The following is a 21,097-nucleotide window of genomic DNA, read 5'->3' as shown; positions in this document are numbered from 1 at the left end:
CATGTAACTCATAAGCTTCTCGGAAATTTTTGGTGTTCCAAGTGGAGTACCTGAATGGCAGAATGAATCACAGAGCTTCATAGGCTGATATTATATTTTCTTCAATAAGTAGGTGGTATCAACAGGCTTCTCAAAGTGAATTTAAAAAGATTGAGAACAAAAAAGTCTCAAACCCCAATAAGGATCAAATTATATAACATTGTTACTTATGAAAGCTAAATTAAAAAAAAAAAAAAGCAATTCTGTATCTAATTGCTACTCATCAAATCAGACTTTTATTTCTGTTCAATCACAAGGTCAGTGATTTACACATCATATGGCAGCACCACCTTCAGAAGCCTATCTCACTCTCTATTTTCCCTTCACTTTCTTCACAACTCCAAGACCAGAACTGGTGCAACATTTGATTTCTAATACATATTTATAATTTACTAATTTCCAGATTTGAACTAAAACATACAAGAAATTAAGATATAACTATCACATAAATAAGGATCACCCAGGTGAGCCATTACCGTGACGAAAAACCAGCTAAAGCTCCCCCCTTTCGCTCCGTAACCAAACAACGAGTCCTCTTCTGCATCACAATCAACACATTATGCCACGTGTTGACTCTGGACACGGCCTTTCCATGAACCCCGACGTTCATCTCCGTTAAATCCTCTGACTTGACGCCCAATACCTCCTCCGGCTCTGACCCATCAAGAACCATTATCAAACACGAACAAAACCCTTTGCTTATTTCGGAATCACTATCAGCTCTAAATCTCATCCTCCCTTTCTCGTCCATTACAACGTCCAACCAAACCTGCGTGGTGCACCCCGCCACTCTGTTCTCCGGCACACGTGCCAATTCATCCAACGCGGGCAGAACCGTCGCGTAATCTAGCAACCGTTTCACCCGATCAATCGGTTCCGTTAAAGACCTGAATTCTGAGGCAAGCATTTGAAGTCTATATTCCGTGGTTGAAAGGGTTTCCAAGGTGGATTGTCGTTTTGTTTGGGTGTTAGTTATGCCGAGTTTTGGCGTCCGATGTGCAGTGATTGGCTTACTGAATAAACAATATTGAAAAGAGGGTGGAGGTGCGTTTAAAGTTGATGAAAGGTACATGTTTGGACGGAGAGAAAGGGAGGGAAAAGGAGAAGAAATGGATGGGTTTGGAAGGTGAGAAAAGAAAGGCGAGACTATGGTGGGAAAAAATAGAGCCAGTAAACGGGGGAGATCCTCAAACTACGCTGAACTTATTTCAGGGTGTGTGCATTAACGGGTTAGACAAATTAGAGTCGGAGAGTTGATAATGTATTTATAAGAAAATCGGAGGAGGGAAGAAAAGAAAAAGCCACAACACAAACACCCAAATTTAGGACGTTTTGGGTTGAGTCGGGCCTCACCGAATACCTAAATGTCCATCTTCATCACTGTATAAAAAATTCGAGTATGGGAACTTGGACTGAATATTCGGTAATCTCCGAGATGAGGAAAATTTAGAGATAAGCAAGACAAAACCTTAAGGTTGATTATGTCAAGATTTTAAACTTAAAAACAGAATTTTTTTTTTAAATTTTATTACAAATTACATCACCATCCTCAAGTTACTTTGATTCTTACACTTTTGCCCTTGTAAAGATCCAAAGAATTCGAGTTTGAGAAGTCGTATGCAATCTTTCTTGTTTTGTTTAGGCAATTTTCTTGCTTTCAAGGAGTTATACATAAACAGTTTTACAGAGGCAACCCCGGCCAGCTGCCATAAAAGGACTGCTCTACTTTTGCCCTTGTAAATATCCAAAGAATTCGAGTTTGAAAAGTCGTATGCAATCTTTCTTGTTTTGTTTAGCCAATTTCTTGCTTTCAAGGTGTTATACATAGACAGTTTTACAGAGGCAACCCCCGCCAGCCGCCATAAAAGGACTGCTCTACAAACCAAATTTTGCCTTGATTTTGTGTGGTCACTAAACCTTTTTATTTAGATTAGAAAGGGATATTATTGTTTCAGAATCCCCAATGGCATCTTCTTTGAAAGTGCCAGCCTTTCCAGTCACCAGTCAAATTCTATATTTCAGATATGTCCGGTGGGTCTTGTTAATTTCTAGTTTGACCCAAAGAAGTTTGTCTTAATTTTCTAATAGGAAAATTTCCACTAAAGCGATATTTTAGCTGTTATAATTTTAATTATTTTAATTAGGATACTCATTTGTCAACTTTATGTCCTTTTCATGATAATTAGGTGTGTAGTCTCTTAGAAATACTACGATAATTTAAGTAATTATTTATTAAACTACTAATTTATAAATAAATTTTGCTGGGGGAATTTCATTTCTGCAGATTTACAAGGAGGATTTATATTTTATGGTATTATTAAGACTTTGAATTTACTTTTGCTTTCGTGAAATTATATTTCTCCAATTTTAATCATTCTCACAAACAAATAAAATAAAAATTAAAAAAACACCATTTAATCTAAATAAAACCCTATTGAACCAATATTTTTTTTTTTTTCTATTCAATTTAAAATCTGTTCGTCTTCCTTCAAACAAAAGCTTAGTTGGTTGATTTGAATCTGATGCCCTTACTCTATCTTTATCTCTTGATCTTCATTCCATTTGACCAACCCCAATAAGAGAGATGACAAGTTATTGCATTTATGGTGTGTAACATTTTTCTTCTTCATCTTTGTCTCCCCACCTTCACTTCATGTTTTGATAATGACATAAAAGTTAAAACCAATTAGATTTTTTTATTCTCATCTGAATCTTAGAGATTCTTATTTAGTAAAAGAATTTTAATTTGGTCATTAGATTTTACAATTCTATTTGATTAGAGAATCCAATTAAAATTATTTATTTTCTTTTCCTATTCTTACAATTCTTATATTTGTTTATTTGCTTTTCTTTTTTTTTTAATTTCTAGACTTATTATTATTAGGAGAATTATTTTTCTACCAGGAATTCTATTCCTTTAGGCAATTTTAATTTACAGTTGGATTTATTACTCTTTCAAAGTCCAATATGAATTTAAGAGTTTTCTCTTCTTTTGTGGTGGAGTTTCTTTGTCAAACTAATTACTCTCCTTAAAGGCTTAGCATTTTCTAGCATTCATCTCTTTCACACTACTCTGTTTCGTCAAATGATATCAAAACATGTTACTTGTCCAATCCAATGGCTAGTGATGATCGCATATAAAGTAATTATACTTTCAATGATGGTTAAAAGATGAAAACCTCATGATTTATGTCAGATCAAGGGGTGGCATTAAAAGTCTTGAAGCAAATAATTGATCTCATATTCCAACTGCTAGAGTAAATTTTTAAAGAAATTTCATATTGATTTGATGCTCTAGGAATAAATGCCAATAGAAATTGGAATGACAAAATGCCACATTCAAGAGAAAATATAGCTTGTATTGGTCCTACTGGCAAACTTGTTCTTGCAAATTCGTGTTGGCACCATCTCTATGAGGTTGATTCTATTGATATATTGTGGAACTAGTTAGGAATACAAGTTACAACAGGGGTGGACATGATTATGCCACAAAAGATACCACTGATTCTAGGTTGAAGGTAGATATTCCTTGTTTTAGTAACAGTTTTAATATTGAAGATTTGTAACACCTCTCTTTATATGTATACCCTTTGAGAAGAATATGACTCCAAAAAGAGACCTTTCTACTTAAAACCTACAAAAGGTAATCAATGTGGCAAAATTAACTCAAAATATATAAGAGCATGAACAATCACATTATATAAAACATGCAAAAAGGTGTCATCATATCATAAGTATAAAGGTATGCATCATCCATACATAAACATCATAAAATCCATGTAGTCATAAAATGTGTATATACATAAACTGAGAAGTTGAATAAAATAACATGACTGTCATAAATTGGAACAACAATTACCAATCCCTCTTCATGCAACTCCTTTGGTGGCTGACTTGTTACTCCTCTGCAACCCTACATCAATCACCTCTTACATGCAAAACAACATAAAGGAGCACATGAATATGAAAAAAATTCAATAAGTAGGTAACATATTAGGAACCAAAATAAGCATGTAGCAATATGATCTTTAGTCTTCCATATCATACTATTGCATAATATAACACATAACAATCATCATCAAGACTTCTCACCCATCATTTCTCTAATGATATTACACATTCCATGATATCCTATTATACTTCGATTACCTAGATGCCTACACTTGGTTAATCCTTCAATATCTTGAATGCTCATAAATGGATATTCTACAACATCTCAAATGTTTGCACTAAACTAACATGTGGCATCTCAAATGCCTATTCTTAGAGAATCTTATCATCTTGGATGACTAGTCTTTAAACTTTTGATATCACAAAAATACCACATTTAATTAATTATGACATCACATATGTCTCGTGAAAGCATGACATTTCTCATCTTGACATCCAAGATGTTTGTATCTCCTATTTTTAGTGCAAAAAATATATGTCGATCGGGCTTAGGTTGACTAAGCATCCCGTAAGGAATCACTAAGATAATACCTTTTTCCATGTATGTAATAACTTATTAGAATACCATGGAAACCTTATTAAACCAATAGGTTTTTCTTTTTTAATTCAACTTAAAGTATTTTCATCTTTCTTTAAACACAAGTTTAATTGGTTAACTTGAATGAAAAGTCTCTTCAATTGAAAATACCCTTAGGCTATCTTTATCTCTTAATTTTCACTTCATTTGACCAATTCTGATAAGAGAGATGAAAAATTGTTTGATTTAAGGTGTGTAACAATCTTCTTATTCATCTTCCTATTAAACCAATAGGTTTTAAGATGTTGGATTTAAGTTGTTGGCTAACATAAGTTAAACGTTATTAAACCAATAGGTTATTTTTTTCATTCAACTTAAAGTCTTTTCATCTTCCTTCAAACACAAGTTTAGTTGGTTAACTTGAATGAAAACTCTCTTCAACTAAAAATACCCTAACGCTATCTTTATCTTTTCATCTTCACTCCATTTGACCAAACTCAATAAGAGAGATAACAAATTGTTGGATTTAAGGTGTATAACGTTCTTCTTATTCATCTTTATCTCTCGTTCATCACTTTATGTTTTGATAGTGACATAAAAGTTAAAGCCAACTAGATTTCTTATTCCCATTTGAATCATATTCAGACTAGATTAGAGATTTCTATTTAGTAAAAGGACTTCAAATTGGTAAGTAGATTTTACATTTCTTTTTTATTAGAGAATCCAATTAAAATTATTTAATTTCTTTTCCTATTCCTACAATTATTATACTTATTTATTTCTTTTTTTATTTCTAGATTTACAATTATTAGGAGAATTATTTTTCTATTAGAAATCCTATTCCTATAGGTAATCTTAATTTGTAGTTAGACTAAGCACTCTTTCAAAGTTCAATATGAATTTAAGAGTTTTCTCTCTATTTTTGTTAAAGTTTCTTTGTTAAACTAATTATTTCTCTAAAGGCTTACTCATTTTCTAACCTATCTCTTTCACACTACTATGTTAAGTCAAATGATATCAAAGCAAGTTACTCGCCTCATCTATTGGTAGGTGATGATAACATAAAAAGTGATTATACTTTCAATGATGGTTAAAAGATGAAAACCTCACGATATATGCCAAATCAAGTTAAAAGCCTTGAACAAAAAATGGATCTCATATTCCAACTACTAGAGCAAATTTTCAAAGAAATTTTATATTGACTTAATGCTCTAGGAATAAATGCCAATAGAAATTAGAATGACAAAACCCACATTCAAGAGATGATATAGCTCATATTGGTCCTATTGGCAAACTTGTTCTAGCAAATTCGTGTTGGAGGATGATTATGATGATATGTTATGGAACCAGTTAGGAATAAAAGTTACAACAGAGGCAGAAGTGATTATGCTACAAGAGATAACAATGATTTTAGGTTGAAGGTAGATATTTCTTGTTTTAGTGGTAGTCTTAATATTGAGAATTTGTAACACCCATCTCCAGATGTGTATACCCTTAAAGAAGAATATAAATTCAAAGAGAAATGTTTCTATTTAAAACTTACAAAACATGTAATCAATGCAACGAAATTAACTCAAAATATTTAAGAGCATAAACAATCACATCATATAAAGCATGCAAAAAGGTGTCATCACATCATAAGTATGAAGGTATGTATCATCCATACATAAACATCATAAAATCCATGTAGTCATAAAATGTGCATATACATAAATTGAGAAATTGAATACAATAACATGATTATCATAAAGTAGAACAACAATGACCAATCCCTCATCATGCAATTCTTTTAGTAGCTAACTTGCCACTCCCCTACATCCTTGCATTAATCATCTCTTACATAGAAAACAATGTAAACAAACACATGAGTGTGAAACGATTCAATAAGTAAGGAACCTATTAGGTACCAAAATAAGCATATATCAATATGTATGATCTTAAGTGTTCCATATCATATTTTTGCATAATATAAACACATATCTATCATCATCAGGACTTCTCACATGTCCTTTCTCTAATGACATTACAAATTCTCTAATACGTTATTATCCTTCAACATCCCATTTGCTCATATATCTCATATATAACACAGAGCTAGTATTATAATTTCATCATCATGAACGAGTGTGACAGTCCATACACACTGTTCATAATTCGATCATATGTTTAGGCATGCGATATATTATTTATGATCGTTTATTCTATTATATTTATGAATATGTATGTGTAACACCTGATAATCATGCTCCTCATTTCTTTATACCTATAGTTGTTCACTAAATCAATCAAATGTATCAGTATGCTTCACTTTTTGTCACGATTGTGTGTTTTTATATTCTTTTCTTGACCATGCCTTCTACATTATGGTCATTAGCTAGTTCATTTGAATGCATAGATGCACATCTCTTCATGCACAATCATGTGTCATTACCTAACATTTATAATCATGTGTTCAATGAATGGGTATTGTTCATTATGTTCAATCTAACAGGTGTATGATTGTTCACCACCAAATTACAATCATGTACTTTTGTTTGTAAGTACAATTATAACGTTTATGATGTCAGTCTCTATGCCCTAATGCTTGGAAAGTAAATCTCTAACCCTATGTCATGTTTTTTGTTCCAAAAATCATATTATCATATGTTCTATCATGAATATAAAACATCACAATCCAGTTTATCTCAACTTCACCTTCATATCTGATTTTCATAAATTTCGCATCTTTTTCTCCTAACCTTTATCCTTCCTTGAATCTTCATTTGACTTGTTTTTCCTTCATGTCTTAATCTTGTTATCTTCCATGTTTTGAGAGCCTTTGTCTCCCATCAATAGTTCACATCTCAAAGCTTCTATAAAAGAAGGTGAACTTTCTTTATGCTTATGAATTCTAGAAAAGAGATAGAGGCTTGCTTTAAGGAGTTATAAGAGATTCATATCTTGACTACAAAACAATAGCTAACATAAGAAAAAGGGAAGAATTTGGTTGAATATATTGGAGCAATCAAAATATTGTTAGAGGAGTTTATGAGGTGATGCTAGAAGAATTACTTGATGGATTATCACCAAAGCAAGATATTCATCATCACAATGATCTAATTCCTAGAGCTAGCTTGCAAAATCTATCTCATTATAAGATAAATCCAAAAGAGGATGAGATATTGAAGAGGAAGGTGAATAAAATCTTATGCTAGGGGCATATCCATAAAAGCATGAGTCCTTATGTAATTCCAATATTACTAAGTCCAAAGAAAGATATGAGAGTTGATGGATATGTGTGTAGATGGTTAAGAATTAAGAAACTCACAATTTGATATAAATTCCTAATTCCATTACTAGATGACATGATAGATAATATTGTCTTTTTAAAGATTGATTTGTGTAATGGATACCATCAAATTCATATAAGACTAAATGACAAACAGAAAAAAAACTATAAAAACTAAGAAAGGCTTGTATGAGTGGCTCATACTGTCATTCGAATTGAATAATGCACCAAGTACCTTCACGAGGATGTTGAATCAAGTACTACACCATTTTGTTGGAAAGTTTGTTGTCATATATTTTGATGACATTCTTATATATAGTTGCACTAGCTAGTAAGAATCACTTATCTCATTTGCACAAGATACTAATAATTTTATAGGAAAATAAGTTATATGTTAACCTTATGAAATTTAGATTTACAACAAGAAAACTGTTATTTTTGGGATATACAATTAGTGTTGAGGAAATTCAAGTATGTGAAGAAATTATCAAAAAAAATTAGAGAATGGTCTACCCCAAAAATTATTTCAAAAGTGCAAAATTTACATAGGTTAACTACTTTCTACAAGTGTTTTATTTGCATACCCATGATAAAGTGTAGAAAATGTTGACAATCTTAATAAGGATTCAACATCAAACTTTGTCATAGCAAAAGTTGACATCTTTTGTAATTGCTATGAAGTGATGTCACCTCCTTATTAGAAGTAATACACACATACGAATCTCATATTGGCTATTCATTAACTGTATTTTACTATTTACATGCACTAAACAACTCTCATATCAAAGTGAATTTCATTTTGATAGATGATAGCCAACCATTCGATAACCCAAAGATTTTAATATTGAATAAAGACATGATCACCAAACTAATGATTACTTTGAGCAGATTCATAAAATGTTCAAGACAAGGGATCTGTTTACAAAACTCAATTCTATGATTTTCTTCACTAATAAATTTATATTTTAATTGATTTAAGGAAAGTGCTTGCTTTACCTAAGTTAGTGATACCATGATTTTGAGGTTTAGCATATTCCAAATGCATTTCGAATATGAAAGCTTACAAAAAGGTAGATATTAAGATCTCCTTTAGGCCAAAAGACTTATTCCCACCCAAGGTTTAATATAATCTTAAACTCACACCCATTAACTTTTAAAAACCAAAAATCCCACCTATAACTCAATTTCTATTAAAATTTTTAGTTAGAGTTAAGGGTAAAATGATAATTTTAATAATATTATTAAAAATATATACAATTTATTAATTTTCCCCTTAGATTTTAAAACTAACAACTTCACCCCTAACTAAAATTTTTTAATTTTGAAAAATCACAATTACCCCCCAAACCTAAGATTTTATTTTCATCTCTTTGGTCATCGATCTTCACTTGTCCAACCACCAATCTAGACCTCTTCGGTCGCCTATCAATCATGCGTTTAGATTAGTTTTAGTTTGAACTTATTCTAGACAAAGATTGGTGACGAATGCATGAAGATCTTCATCCAAATTGGTGACAAAGATCTGGATGATGTTTGTCCAAAACGCATCTGATGAAGGCCATCCAGATCTTTGTTCACGTAAACATGTCTTCTTCAGGTTCTTACCAAGGCATTTTCTAATACTAGCATCCAGATCTTCTTTCACAAAGACGTTTGTCACCCTCTGCTTCTTGTCGAGGCATTTTCCAATACAGGTGTCTAGATCTTTGTTTATGTGTAAAAACATAAGGAATGGTTTATGAGTCGAGGTCGACGTCAGCTTAAGCAAAAGAGGAAGCTAGAAAGGATACTGAAAACTAAAGTTTAAGAGGGGGTGAAACTGAAGTTTTTAAAAGTTTTGATGGTGACTAAAATAGGAAAAAGATAAAAGAAAAATATGATTTTTCAAAACTAAAAAATTTTATATAGGGATAAAGATATTAGTTTTTAAAATTTAGAGGGGGAAAATAATGAATTATATATATTTAATAATATTATTAAAATGATAATTTTACTCTTAATTTTAGTTAAAAATTTTAACAAAAATTGAATCATAGATGAAACTCTAGGTTTTAAAAAATGGATGGGTGTGAGTTGGAGTTACATGAAACCTTGCGTGGCAATAAATATTTTGGCTATCTCCTTTATTCCTGCCAGCGGACATTTTCTTTGTGGCTGATAGCTTCATCATTAAACAATGCATAAATCCAACAGTCAATCATATTGTTACCCACTAGAAAAATAAATAAACAAAATACATGTTATGCTCCATCAACCATACATCAAATGGCATCATGCCTAACGTCTATATTTCAACTTTTTCTTTGTTTCCGTATATCTATACCGTCAAACTGATGTCGCCAGTTGACCCTGCATCCATTTCGGAAGTAATGCGTGTATTTTTATCTATTTTAAATATATAAATATATATATTTATATATTTAATTTAAAATTATTTAATCACATAATATTATATATAAATTTATAAATTTATATATTTAAAATAGATATATATAATTTTATTATTTTAGAACAAATCATACATTTAATTTTTATTATTAGTTATATTTACAGTGATATATTATCATATGATTAATTATTATTTTTTTAATTAAAATTTATTTGATTATATTAATTATTTAAATATTTTGTTAAATATACAAAATTAGATACATATAGAATTACTATTTAAATAAGCCTCCAAAATTATTTCATAAAATAATAAAATGCAATTAATTGGGACATAATTTGAGTAATTTTTTATAATATTATTACCATATATTATTAAAATTAACCTTTTGTCTTGAATTTTTTTTCTTAGAATCCATCTATCATTTGAAATTGAATGTAGTCTTCTCTTAATAAATATATGATTTATTTCCAAAAAAATCATTATCAACTCCTTAAATTATTAATAATTATTATTTAAAATTCAAAATTTATTTGTTTAAGAGAAAAAAAAAAAACTAAATAAGTCCCTTTTCGACATAATACTTAGCCCCCATAGGTATAATAAAATAATGTAAATCCTCCAAAGATTTTGGAAATAACACAACACCCCATGCCTCTAAATTTGAAGTTTTGAAATAACTAGTAATAGAAACATTTTTGGTAAAATTTACAAATTCATAATAATATAGGTAATATTATACGTATTTATTTTGAATATACAAATATGTATATATTTATCTATGATTGAATATTATTTATTTTTAATTTAAAATCATTTAATAATATGATAACACATATCAAATGTGTACTTATTTATATACTCAAAGTGAAATGGGTACGCATAGTTTTATTATTGTGATTTTATTAGGTTTTTAATTATTCATTACCATAGAAAAAAAATTATTATTTCAGACGTCATAGGAGGATCATTCTATTTTTTATATCCGATCTTTAAATTTAAAAAAGGTTTAAAAGCTGATAATAAATTCTCATAGTTGTTGTTCTAGTAGTTTTACAAAACAGATCAATGAGATTTTTTATAGTCACTAAAAGAGTTTCATTCAAATTTCCAGGAATTAATTTTTAATCTGAATGTTTTCTAAGAAAAAATGTAAAAATAATTATTTCTTTTAAAACAAAGAAGAAAGATTCCTATAAAATCTTCACCTAAAGCCTCAAATATCATTGAGATGGCGGTGTGAATCAGTGGCTGATAACTCTAGTGTTGTGATTCCCCTCAACAATTCAGAACCAATAGTGCAGTTCCGTGCGCCTCTACTTCTATCAACATTGAATCTTTCAATACCCCGAAGTCTTTTCCACTCCAAACTTCTTGGCCCCGGCATAAACCTGTATTCAAGATTTTCCCTGGAAGTGCCTTTGCCAGGTCTGAAATTTTGGTAGATATTGCCGTCCTATCAGAATTCAGGTTGAAAAATGCCACATATATTTCTCCTGACATCATGAAATAGAACCATCAAATTAAATTCAGTAGGGGAAAAAGAGAGCAATGAAAATATGCATAAATAACTTTCATGAGAAGTTGGTAGGAGAATAAGAAAATAACTGTAATAGCCAAAATGAAATTTTGCACAAGCAATTCCAAGGAATGGCTCTTCGGCTATGTTCCTACAAAAGTTCTATTTCCCGAGAATATATTCTTTTTCCTTTTCATTATGATATATTACCTTTTACCAATTACTATAAATCGCTCAAATGAAAATATTGTTAGTCTTTCCTAGAAAAAATGACTATAATTTTGGATAAATCAGACCTTTTCTTCCAGTTGCAATCCTAGAATGAATTCCATCAGCAACTCCTTCAGTTGCATAATTCATCAATCAGTACAAGAAGAAGATTTTTCAAAAATTTGCGACCAGCATCTAAAAGATTTGCTTAGAGATATCACCTTCAACTAAATTCACTGCTGCACAATGACCAGAATACTTGTTTACGAGGGCACCACTAGAATTCAACTCCCACATCTGTATGGCATATGCAGTCTAAATCAACCCTAAACCCCACTTGGGAATTATATAAAATTATCGAAATAAGATGCATAAGTTATAGTTTATGACATTCATTTAATAGAAACTAGCATTATGATATTAGGTAATCAGTCAACCAATAAAAAAACCCGCTAATTACTCAAAAGTAAATGAAAGGCGTTAGGATACCTGGAGGGCATCTTCTCTGCACTTGGATAATGAATTTTTTCCAGATAATTTTGATGCACGATGTCGCTTTGGACGAGCATCCAAGCAGACTCCAATCCCTTCACTTGCTAATGAATTAAATGCTGATAACTGATAATGTTGTGCAGAGATTTGCTCGTTATTCCTACATAAACATTCACATATATTAAATCAAGAGTTGTGAAAGATGCACAAGTTTACAGAAACAATTGAGTCTAACAATGATAGGGATATATTACATAGCAGTTAAAGGTAATCTCCTCGGATATAGGCATATATCTTCTTTGAAGTTGCTTCCTGAGTTCCCTTTCCAGCAAATTTTTCCTTGACTCTGATCAGTTGTAGTGGTCCAACCCTGTGCTTTGGGTTCCTGGCAACTGATGAGATGGAAAATAGGTTTTGCTTTCGGTGCGGTGGCAATATTGCTTGCAGTAGTATTGGTACTATCATTGTTAGTAGTGGTACTTATTGGTAGTCCAAGAATATCAGTAAACTTATATGCAACAAAAAGTTAGATAAGATGCATTAGAAGAAATTTTATTCTTCAGAATTAGTGTATATTATAATAAGATGTCGATTATATACCTCCTTATTGTTTGAGCTATAATGGTTTATCTCCAGCACAGTAGGATTTGTAATCAGACCATATGTAATATCATCAAGTTTCCTTACATCACCTCCAAACATGAGAGGAGACTTGGCCATAGCCCACAAAGTTAGCTGTTATGATCAGAATAAAATGCATAAATTGAAAAAAGTATATGCTAATTCAGGAAGTATCAAAATACTAAATCAGATGTGCTTATCCCAGCATACCTGAGTTTTTTGCTCATCGAAAGTAAGTCTACAAGCTCTGTGCGGACCTTCATTCGTAGCTGGAATAATACAGAAATTACCAAATTATTAATTTCTGCCCAGTCTAGAAAGTCATTGTCATATAAATTTTCCCATCTAGCCAGCCGCGCTTATTCAATCAACAAGACATAAAAATGTGCTGATTACCTGGTTCAGAAAGCCACCCCAGTGGTAGCATATCCATGTCAGGCCATGACATCCCCCGCAAGCCCTTGCTACCAATCAAATTAGCAGCAGAGAAATCCCTGAAGCAATATTGACATGTTCGATCAGATATGTGAAGAGGAATAAATGGGCAGAAACTGGAAGGGAGAAATTAAAAAAAAAAAATGGAAGCAATACTAAGATTGTTAACTAAGCAGAAAAAGTTTCAGATTCTTATACTACCTTGAAATATCAAAATGGGATACAAGGTCTTCCCAATCATCCCAGTCATCGCCAGTAATCCGGTACATGTTTACTACTTCACTTATTTCTGTGGCCATTGCTGTTGTAGCATTGGCTCCAGGAGACAAAGAAAAAACCAGTGGGCGATTGACCTCGTTAAGAAGCTGCACAGTCGCACATAACAACTATTACCTTAGCCTTTTTAACTCTTTAAATGGGATATAAACCAATGTCTTCAAACAATGTTGCATACTTCTGAAACATAGACTATCTCATCTTTGTCAAAGTCATCACCAAATACACAGTCAAGTTTTACTGCAAAAAAACAAAATCTTATAAACAGTTACTAAGCTAGAAAATCGGAATATGTATAGACTAAGCAAGATAAGTTTGAATTAGTTTTCAACTTACTAAAATCAACACCCCAGTCAATATAATCTTTATACAGTGACTTCAAGAAAGCTTTTCCAGCATCTGAAGTGGCATTTATACTCATAAACCCATGTGGCATCCATTTACAAGTCCTGTCCTGGAATCCTATATCTTGTGCTCGCCAAAGTTTGCCTGATTGATCCACAAAAGCACTTCCCTTTTGAAAAGACAAAAAGTAAATACCATTGATCACAAGTTCCGGAGCAAACTTTTTCACATTAATTGTTTAGCTGATGAGGAAATTAAGGTGAAGAACCAATGCAAATACCTTGTCAACATCCAAGATTGGGGTGTTTGCAGTGTATGCTTGTGTGCTTAATCCTTTCATGATATGGATCCCAAATTTTAAACCCATATCATGCACTTTCTTGGCTACTTCAGTGAGCCCTTTTCCCCCTGTGGATGAAGGCCATCTATCCGGATCTGGAACCATCCTTCCCCACTCATCAATCAAATCAAATCCAAGAGAATCCACATTGGCACCTGGGACATTCTTTCTATACCAGAGATAATCCAACACAACGTACTGTATGCCATCCAATTCATTAGAGAAAAAAATGCCGCTGGAACATTAATTGTATAAGAAAAAGTCAAAGGATCCAAATGATTCAAGTTTTGGTTATACCTCGTATCCATGAGGTTTTAGAAGCTTAGAAACAATATCAGCAGTTTCCAAAAACTCTTGCTCTGATATGGTCCAGATAAAGGCATCATAAGAGTTCCAACCCCTTGGCGGTAAAGAAGCTTGTTGTGCTTCTAGAGATGATACCCTGAATGCCAAAACACAACATTTTTGCTGGAACATTGGTATCAGAGATTGTGTATAAATATATAAATTAATTATTGGCAAATTTCTCCATTCTACGTCAAATCTATTTATATGTTTTATTTTACTGATAATCATCAATAAATTAAAACAATTTAATGAATATTAAACAGGCTCTCTTCGAATGTTCTCACGTAATAAGAGGGGAAAAAGACCTGTAAAGAGAAAGACTGATGATATAGCAGAAGCACAGGGAGCTCAATACAAAGATCTTCATGTTTACACTTAAAAAAGGAAAAAAAGAAAAGAAAGTGGTTTGCTAACACTAAATACAGAGAAAAGAAAACGGAAGCTAATTTTTATAATAATGGTATGCTACTGACATTGTTGTTTATAAGTTCACTAAATTGAGAACTGATACACAAAATAAGGCTATCCGAACTTTTGCCCTCCATTTCTGGTGGAGTTGACTCTAGGATTAACTTAAGCAGAAAAATTGTTGGATCTGAAAACACAGATGCTTTTTGGTAACAATCCCGCAAAAGTTTGACGAGGCTGGTGCAACAGTAAAAGAGAGGTCTCATAACTCCTAATATTATGAACTTCTCCATTTGTACGGACAAAAGAAAAATTCAATTGGAAGGAGAGACCTTACAGTAAAGGTACGAAGAAATAACACATTATGATCAATATTTAATAGAACTCGTTATTAAATTACTGATTAATCAAATTACGATTGAGTAAATAGAATTAGAAGCTCATAATCATCGAAATATCTTTGAGAGAATTTATATTTTAGAGGTTTAGCAAGTTCTGTGATTGAAGCCGCTACCAAGTAAACAAATCACAATAAGTAAACAAGTTCTGTGTTTTTGTCAAGTATGATATAAGTCTTATAGAAAGAGAAAATCCTTATTTCATATACATTAACAAATTAAGTAAATTATTGATTATCATGTGGGTAGTGGTACTCTGGATTAGGATGCAACATGCGGCTAAATTATGCTCAGAACTCCCTTGCAGTAGTCAACAATTTAGAACCAACAATGCAGAACCATGCATCTCTACTTCCATTGATATTGTCTCTTTCAATACTCCCATGTCTTTCTCAGTCCAAACTTCCCGACACTTGCATGTGCCTGTTTTCACATTTTTCCCGTGGACTGCCTTCGTCAGGTCTGATAATTTTGCAGATATCACTGTCCTTTTGGCATTCAGATTGAAGAATGCAACATATATTTCTCCTGAGATGTAAAAAGGTTGCCATCAAATTGAGTTGAAACAGGAACATCAATAAGCTTCCAGAGAAATGAATTGTGGGAAACCTTCCATAATACATGATATTAACAGAAGGGTCATACTTGCCAAAGAGAAGAGACGTTTGAATAATTTCCAGGGGTTAAGTCCTAAAAGACAAGTGCTTTTTTTTTTTTCGAAAAATGCCATGGTATTCGGCCGCATTTTGTTCAAAATAGAAAATAACCTTAACCACAGTATGTCTCCAGGAAATATAGAACCCCAAAAAGTATTTTCATTTATCAGATTCTAGTAAGCTAAAGCATCCCTTTGGTTACATGTCTTTATATCAATAAAACTTAACTTAAAATTAGTAACAAAATAGGAACCATAGACCACCTTTTTTTTTTTTTTTTCTAAACGTCACCATTTTAGCACTGTAACTGGTCACTAACACTACAGGATCCGTACCATAACATTACCCTTTTTTTACTTTATTTGTATGTATTGCCCTATTATCTTCCCTCAATATAGCAATATAATTTTCAAGAGGACCACTGTCCATCATTCTACTAGTGAAGTGGCCAATAAGCTTTGCTACTTTGCTAGTACTTCTAAGAAAAATTGACCCAGAATAGTTAAGAATCAAACCTCTTCTCCCAGTAGCAATCCAAGAACGGACTCCACCAGAGACAGTATTAGCTGTATTACACATCGGTTAGTATTTGGGAATTATCAATGAAAGAATAAATAGATCTTTCATATATTTTCCACCAGCACATATAGAATATCTGCTTAAAATTATCACCTTCAAGTGAGCTAACTGTAGCACACAGACCAGAGTAACTGTTCATAAGGGCTCCATTATTGTTCAATTCCCACATCTGCAAACATATAGACTTCAAATCTCAATCATATGAAACTCACTGGCAAATGACATAAATTTTATACATGAAGCCAGATGTAATCATATTTATGACAATAAAACAGTGTATCCACTTTGAGTATAAAAAATGGATACACAGATAATATATTATCATATGATTTGATGATTTTGAATTAAGAATAAACTAACACCCAATCACGTGATGACACATATAAATGTGTACTTATTTGTGTACTCAAAGTGGGTATGCATAGTATCATTCTATTTATAATATTCAAATAGAAGTAGACTAATGGAAGATGGATAGGCAATCAACCAACCAATATAAAACCTGGCTTTTTCAACTTGAAGAAAGGGAACCTATTGCAACTTGCCAATCTAATATGAATCAAGGCTTTGCTATGCGAATGGAGAATATATGAGATGCATTCACATGAACTCCAACAAACACAAAATGTGCTGCATGTGTACATTTACAGCTAGAACTTCAATCATAAGAAATACCTGATTGGCATCTCTGCTGCAAACAGAAAATGAATTTTTATATTTTCTTGAAGTAAGCTTCTGCTTAGAAGAGGCATCCAAGCAGAATTCCATCTCTTCAGTTGATAATAAACGGAGTTTCCCCTGATATTGCTGCTTGAAGATTGTTTCATCATCCCTACATCAGCAACTGTATTTAGTCAAGAATTATGATAACAAAAAAAGTGCAAACTGTGTTATAGAGAAATCTAATGGCATAACAAGCAAACAAATATTATGAAGCCAACAGAAAATTTCTCTTGTGTAAGCATAAAGGTTCCTCATATTCGTTTCCCAAGCCTCCTTTCCAGCAGATTTTTTCAAGATCTTGGTCAAGAGCTTCAATCGACCAACTATTTGCTTTGGAATACTTGCAGCTTGTGAGACCCAAAACACGTTTATTTGATGTACCAACTTCTGATGGATGTGGAGAGATGACCGTATTCTTCCTTGTGGTTTCCTTTGTTCCAATAATATAAGGAAACTGTAAATGTACCAAAAAGTTAGTTAGGCATCATCTGATTTGGAGAATTCTTAATCTTCAAAGATTTCTATAAAATGCTTTTTACTTGCCTCCATATTGTTTGAGCTAAAATGGTTGATCTCCAGCACAGTAGGATTTGTAATTAATTTGTATGTAGTATCATCCAGTTTTCTTACATCACCTCCAAACATGAGGGGAGACTTGGCCATAGCCCACAAAGTTATCTGTTAAAGATAAAATTCATATGGTAAAAAAGAATGCTAATTAATTTTTATGTCAAAGAACTAACACAGAATTAGAGATTTGCTTCTAAATTACCTGTGTTCTTTGCTCGTCTAGAGTAAGGTTACAAGTTCTATGTGGACCTTCATTCAATCCTGGAAAACATGAAAATATCCAAAATTAATAGTGGCTTTTCAACCATTCATAATACTCTTTTGTTTTAACCGTCCAAGCTAAACCTGCATGCATTAGAACTTAGGAAATCCATAATTGCCAACAAATAATAACCCCTTTAGGGTTCCTTTATCAGTATATCAAAATCTCACTGATGATTTTAAGTTCAAATCTTTTCTCTGAGAACCAAGGCACTCATACTCTAACACACTCTCCAAGGTATGTATTAGCTAGTTCAGCTAATTCGATTTCTAGGATTATAAGAACTTGAGATCAAAATCTGGCTCACATAAAGGTGCTAGTCAAAGTATAAAAAAAAGTGCCAACAAAAAACAGATTAACAATTTTCCAAGTTATATAACCTTGATCAGTAAGCCATCCTAGCGGTAGCATATCCAAGTCAGGCCATGACTTTCCTCCCAAGCCCTTGGCACCTATCATATTAGCTGAAGAGAAATCCCTGAAGTAAAAGTAACAGACATCACATATATAAAGAAAAAGCAATAAAAAAGAACAAATAGGCTCTCGATGTCCTCAGAATACTTTTTCTACCTTGTCACGTTAAAATGGCCTACAACATCCCCCCATGAATCCCAATCATCCCCTGTTATCCGGTACATGTTGACCAATCCATGTACATCTTTGGCCATAGCTGGTGTCACACTGGTTCCAGGAGATAAGGAGTAAACAATGGGGCGGTCAAGCTCCTTCAGAACCTGCACACATGAACTTCAACCTATTAACTCAACCTGCAAACTTTGGAAACTATCATTATGTAACCAGAAAACCTTTTGTACCTCTGACACATAGCTTATCTCATCTATATCCAAGTCATCACCAAATACACAGTCATGTTTAACTGCAAAGAAAATTGTAGCATAGGGTATAAAATTATTAATCAGAAAATATTGAGATTAAACAACTACAGAGAAGCTAAAAGATGATTAATATGTTCAATCGGTCCTCAATCATGACAATTTAATTTCGTTAGTCCAGAATTTTCCTTTGTGTCACCCCCTTCTCTAGTTATAAAGGTGATACGTCATTATGTTTTCATACAATTTATTTGCTCTCGGCAAAGTGGAAAAATGCATAGGAATGGTTCTAGGGTGCAAGGAATACTATCAATTCATAATTTAATTTCACCATTACATATAGAACAAGCAGGATAAAATTCAAATTACCAAAATCAACACCCCAAGCAGCATACTGTTTATACAATGACCTCAAGAAAGCTCTTCCAGCTTCCAGCTTTGTATTTACTCTCATGAAGCCGTGGGGCATCCATGGGCAGGCCTTCTCCTTGATTCCTATATCTTGTGCCCGCCATTGCCGACCTGACTTCTCATAGGCACCTCCCTGATGAAAAGTCAAAATAATGGCTCAACCATTAACATCCAGAGCTATCATTTCACACAGAAAAAGTTTATTTTTTGGGATCATATATCTTTCTGGTTAAATTAATTTTGGGATCTAAAAATGGGTTCAGCATATAATGAGAAACAATACCTTGGAAGTGTCCAAAATAGGAGTGTTTGCATTAACAGCTTGAGTGCTTATTCCTTTCATGACATGAATCCCAAACTTCAAACCGATGGCATGAACTTTCTTCGCTACTTCACTAAACCCTTTCCCACCCCTAGATGAAGGCCATCTATCGGGGTCAGGGATCACTCTCCCCCATTCATCAATTACATCAAATCCAAGAGAATCAACATAAGCACCTGGGACTTTTCTTCTATACCAGAGATAATCCACCACAACATACTAACCCAAACAAATCGGAAAAACGGTAGAAAAAGAAAATTATTAACTTAATTTCTTACAACTCATTATTGAACTTCCAATTAAAATCTGAACTTGAATATAGCTATGGTCATAATTATACCTCGTACCCATGAGGACGTAGACGGTTGGAAATGATTTCAGCACTTTGTAAGAACTCTTCTTCAGAAATTGTCCAGCAAAATGAATCATAAGAGTTCCAGCCCCTTGGCGGTAAACTAGCTTGTTCTGATTCTGTAACTGGTACACTTCCAGAGAATACCCTGAATAATTAAAACTTAAGTCACATTGCCAATGAAATAAACATATGGACAAATATAGTTTGATTTCCACTGTTAATTCAAAGGGGAAAAAAAAATTGAAATAATTGATTGGGCGATGAATGGTGTTATTGAACACCAGTATGTAACAAGAGTGGTACATGTAAAACGAAAGACTGAAGAAGAAACAGAGAGCGATGAACTCAAATATCTTCATGGTTACTGAAAAAGGAGTAAAACTTCCAACTCACGTTACATTATTTAAGAAGATACAACTCAATAAAGAGAGAAAATATACAGGGAGATAATTAAGAAGTTACTCATTTACTGGTTTGCTCGTGCTGACAGCTGACACTTTAACAAGGAAGTTGGAGTACACACGAGTTATTAATATGCATTTAAATTATAAGAATGTTCGCACGTGTCTTAAATTGAAATGACGTCAACAATGCGTAACTCTGGATGTATCCTAAGGTTCAACTAAAATTGTAAGTGTCAAAAAGAATATACATCTATTTTTAGTATCTAAATTCTTGAAATTTACAAAAGTAGTCTGTCTTGTGATTTTAAACTTGAAATTTTATTATTACTCAATCTCTTATATATATCATCGTCTCGGTAAATTTAAATATAAGTTTGATTTTATATTATCGAGGATATATTCATCCCACTAAAAGTTTTTTCTAAT

General features: G+C 32.5%; 3 protein-coding genes across 6 annotated transcripts; all 3 read right to left on the bottom strand.

Annotated features, from left to right (window-relative positions):
• Positions 1 to 252: 252 nt before the first annotated feature.
• LOC123215811 (sufE-like protein 2, chloroplastic) lies at positions 253 to 1,515 on the bottom strand. The gene has a single exon (XM_044636058.1). The coding sequence runs from the start codon at positions 1,109 to 1,111 to the stop codon at positions 512 to 514; it is 600 nt and encodes a 199-aa protein (XP_044491993.1). The 5' UTR covers positions 1,112 to 1,515; the 3' UTR covers positions 253 to 511.
• Positions 1,516 to 11,178: 9,663 nt separating this feature from the next.
• On the bottom strand, positions 11,179 to 15,585 carry LOC123217298 (alpha-galactosidase-like). Of its 4 annotated transcripts, none has more exons than XM_044638230.1 (13): positions 14,700 to 15,585; positions 14,343 to 14,600; positions 14,054 to 14,231; positions 13,896 to 13,957; positions 13,643 to 13,806; positions 13,403 to 13,500; positions 13,217 to 13,275; positions 12,986 to 13,120; positions 12,640 to 12,893; positions 12,383 to 12,545; positions 12,115 to 12,190; positions 11,980 to 12,030; positions 11,179 to 11,660 (listed from the first exon to the last, which is right to left on the bottom strand). In XM_044638230.1, the coding sequence occupies exons 1-13, from the start codon at positions 14,976 to 14,978 to the stop codon at positions 11,443 to 11,445; spliced, it is 1,995 nt and encodes a 664-aa protein (XP_044494165.1). In that variant the 5' UTR covers positions 14,979 to 15,585; the 3' UTR covers positions 11,179 to 11,442. The 4 variants fall into 4 exon arrangements, with proteins under 4 accessions (XP_044494165.1, XP_044494166.1, XP_044494167.1 ...); XM_044638231.1 differs by having other exon boundaries at positions 11,980 to 12,024; XM_044638232.1 differs by lacking the exon at positions 11,980 to 12,030.
• Positions 15,586 to 15,690: 105 nt separating this feature from the next.
• LOC123217299 lies at positions 15,691 to 20,721 on the bottom strand. The gene is made up of 14 exons (XM_044638235.1): positions 20,571 to 20,721; positions 20,253 to 20,412; positions 19,874 to 20,131; positions 19,549 to 19,723; positions 19,162 to 19,223; positions 18,917 to 19,080; positions 18,727 to 18,824; positions 18,287 to 18,345; positions 18,058 to 18,192; positions 17,733 to 17,968; positions 17,467 to 17,623; positions 16,885 to 16,960; positions 16,728 to 16,778; positions 15,691 to 16,084 (listed from the first exon to the last, which is right to left on the bottom strand). Exons 1-14 carry the CDS (start codon positions 20,624 to 20,626, stop codon positions 15,867 to 15,869), a joined length of 1,905 nt encoding a protein of 634 aa, XP_044494170.1. The 5' UTR covers positions 20,627 to 20,721; the 3' UTR covers positions 15,691 to 15,866.
• Between the last annotated feature and the right edge of the window lie 376 nt (positions 20,722 to 21,097).

The sequence above is a fragment of the Mangifera indica genome, chromosome 5, assembly GCF_011075055.1.
Source record: "Mangifera indica cultivar Alphonso chromosome 5, CATAS_Mindica_2.1, whole genome shotgun sequence".
NCBI lineage: Eukaryota > Viridiplantae > Streptophyta > Magnoliopsida > Sapindales > Anacardiaceae > Mangifera > Mangifera indica.
Note: the sequence above shows the minus strand (reverse complement) of the source record. Positions and strands in the feature narration are given on the sequence as shown.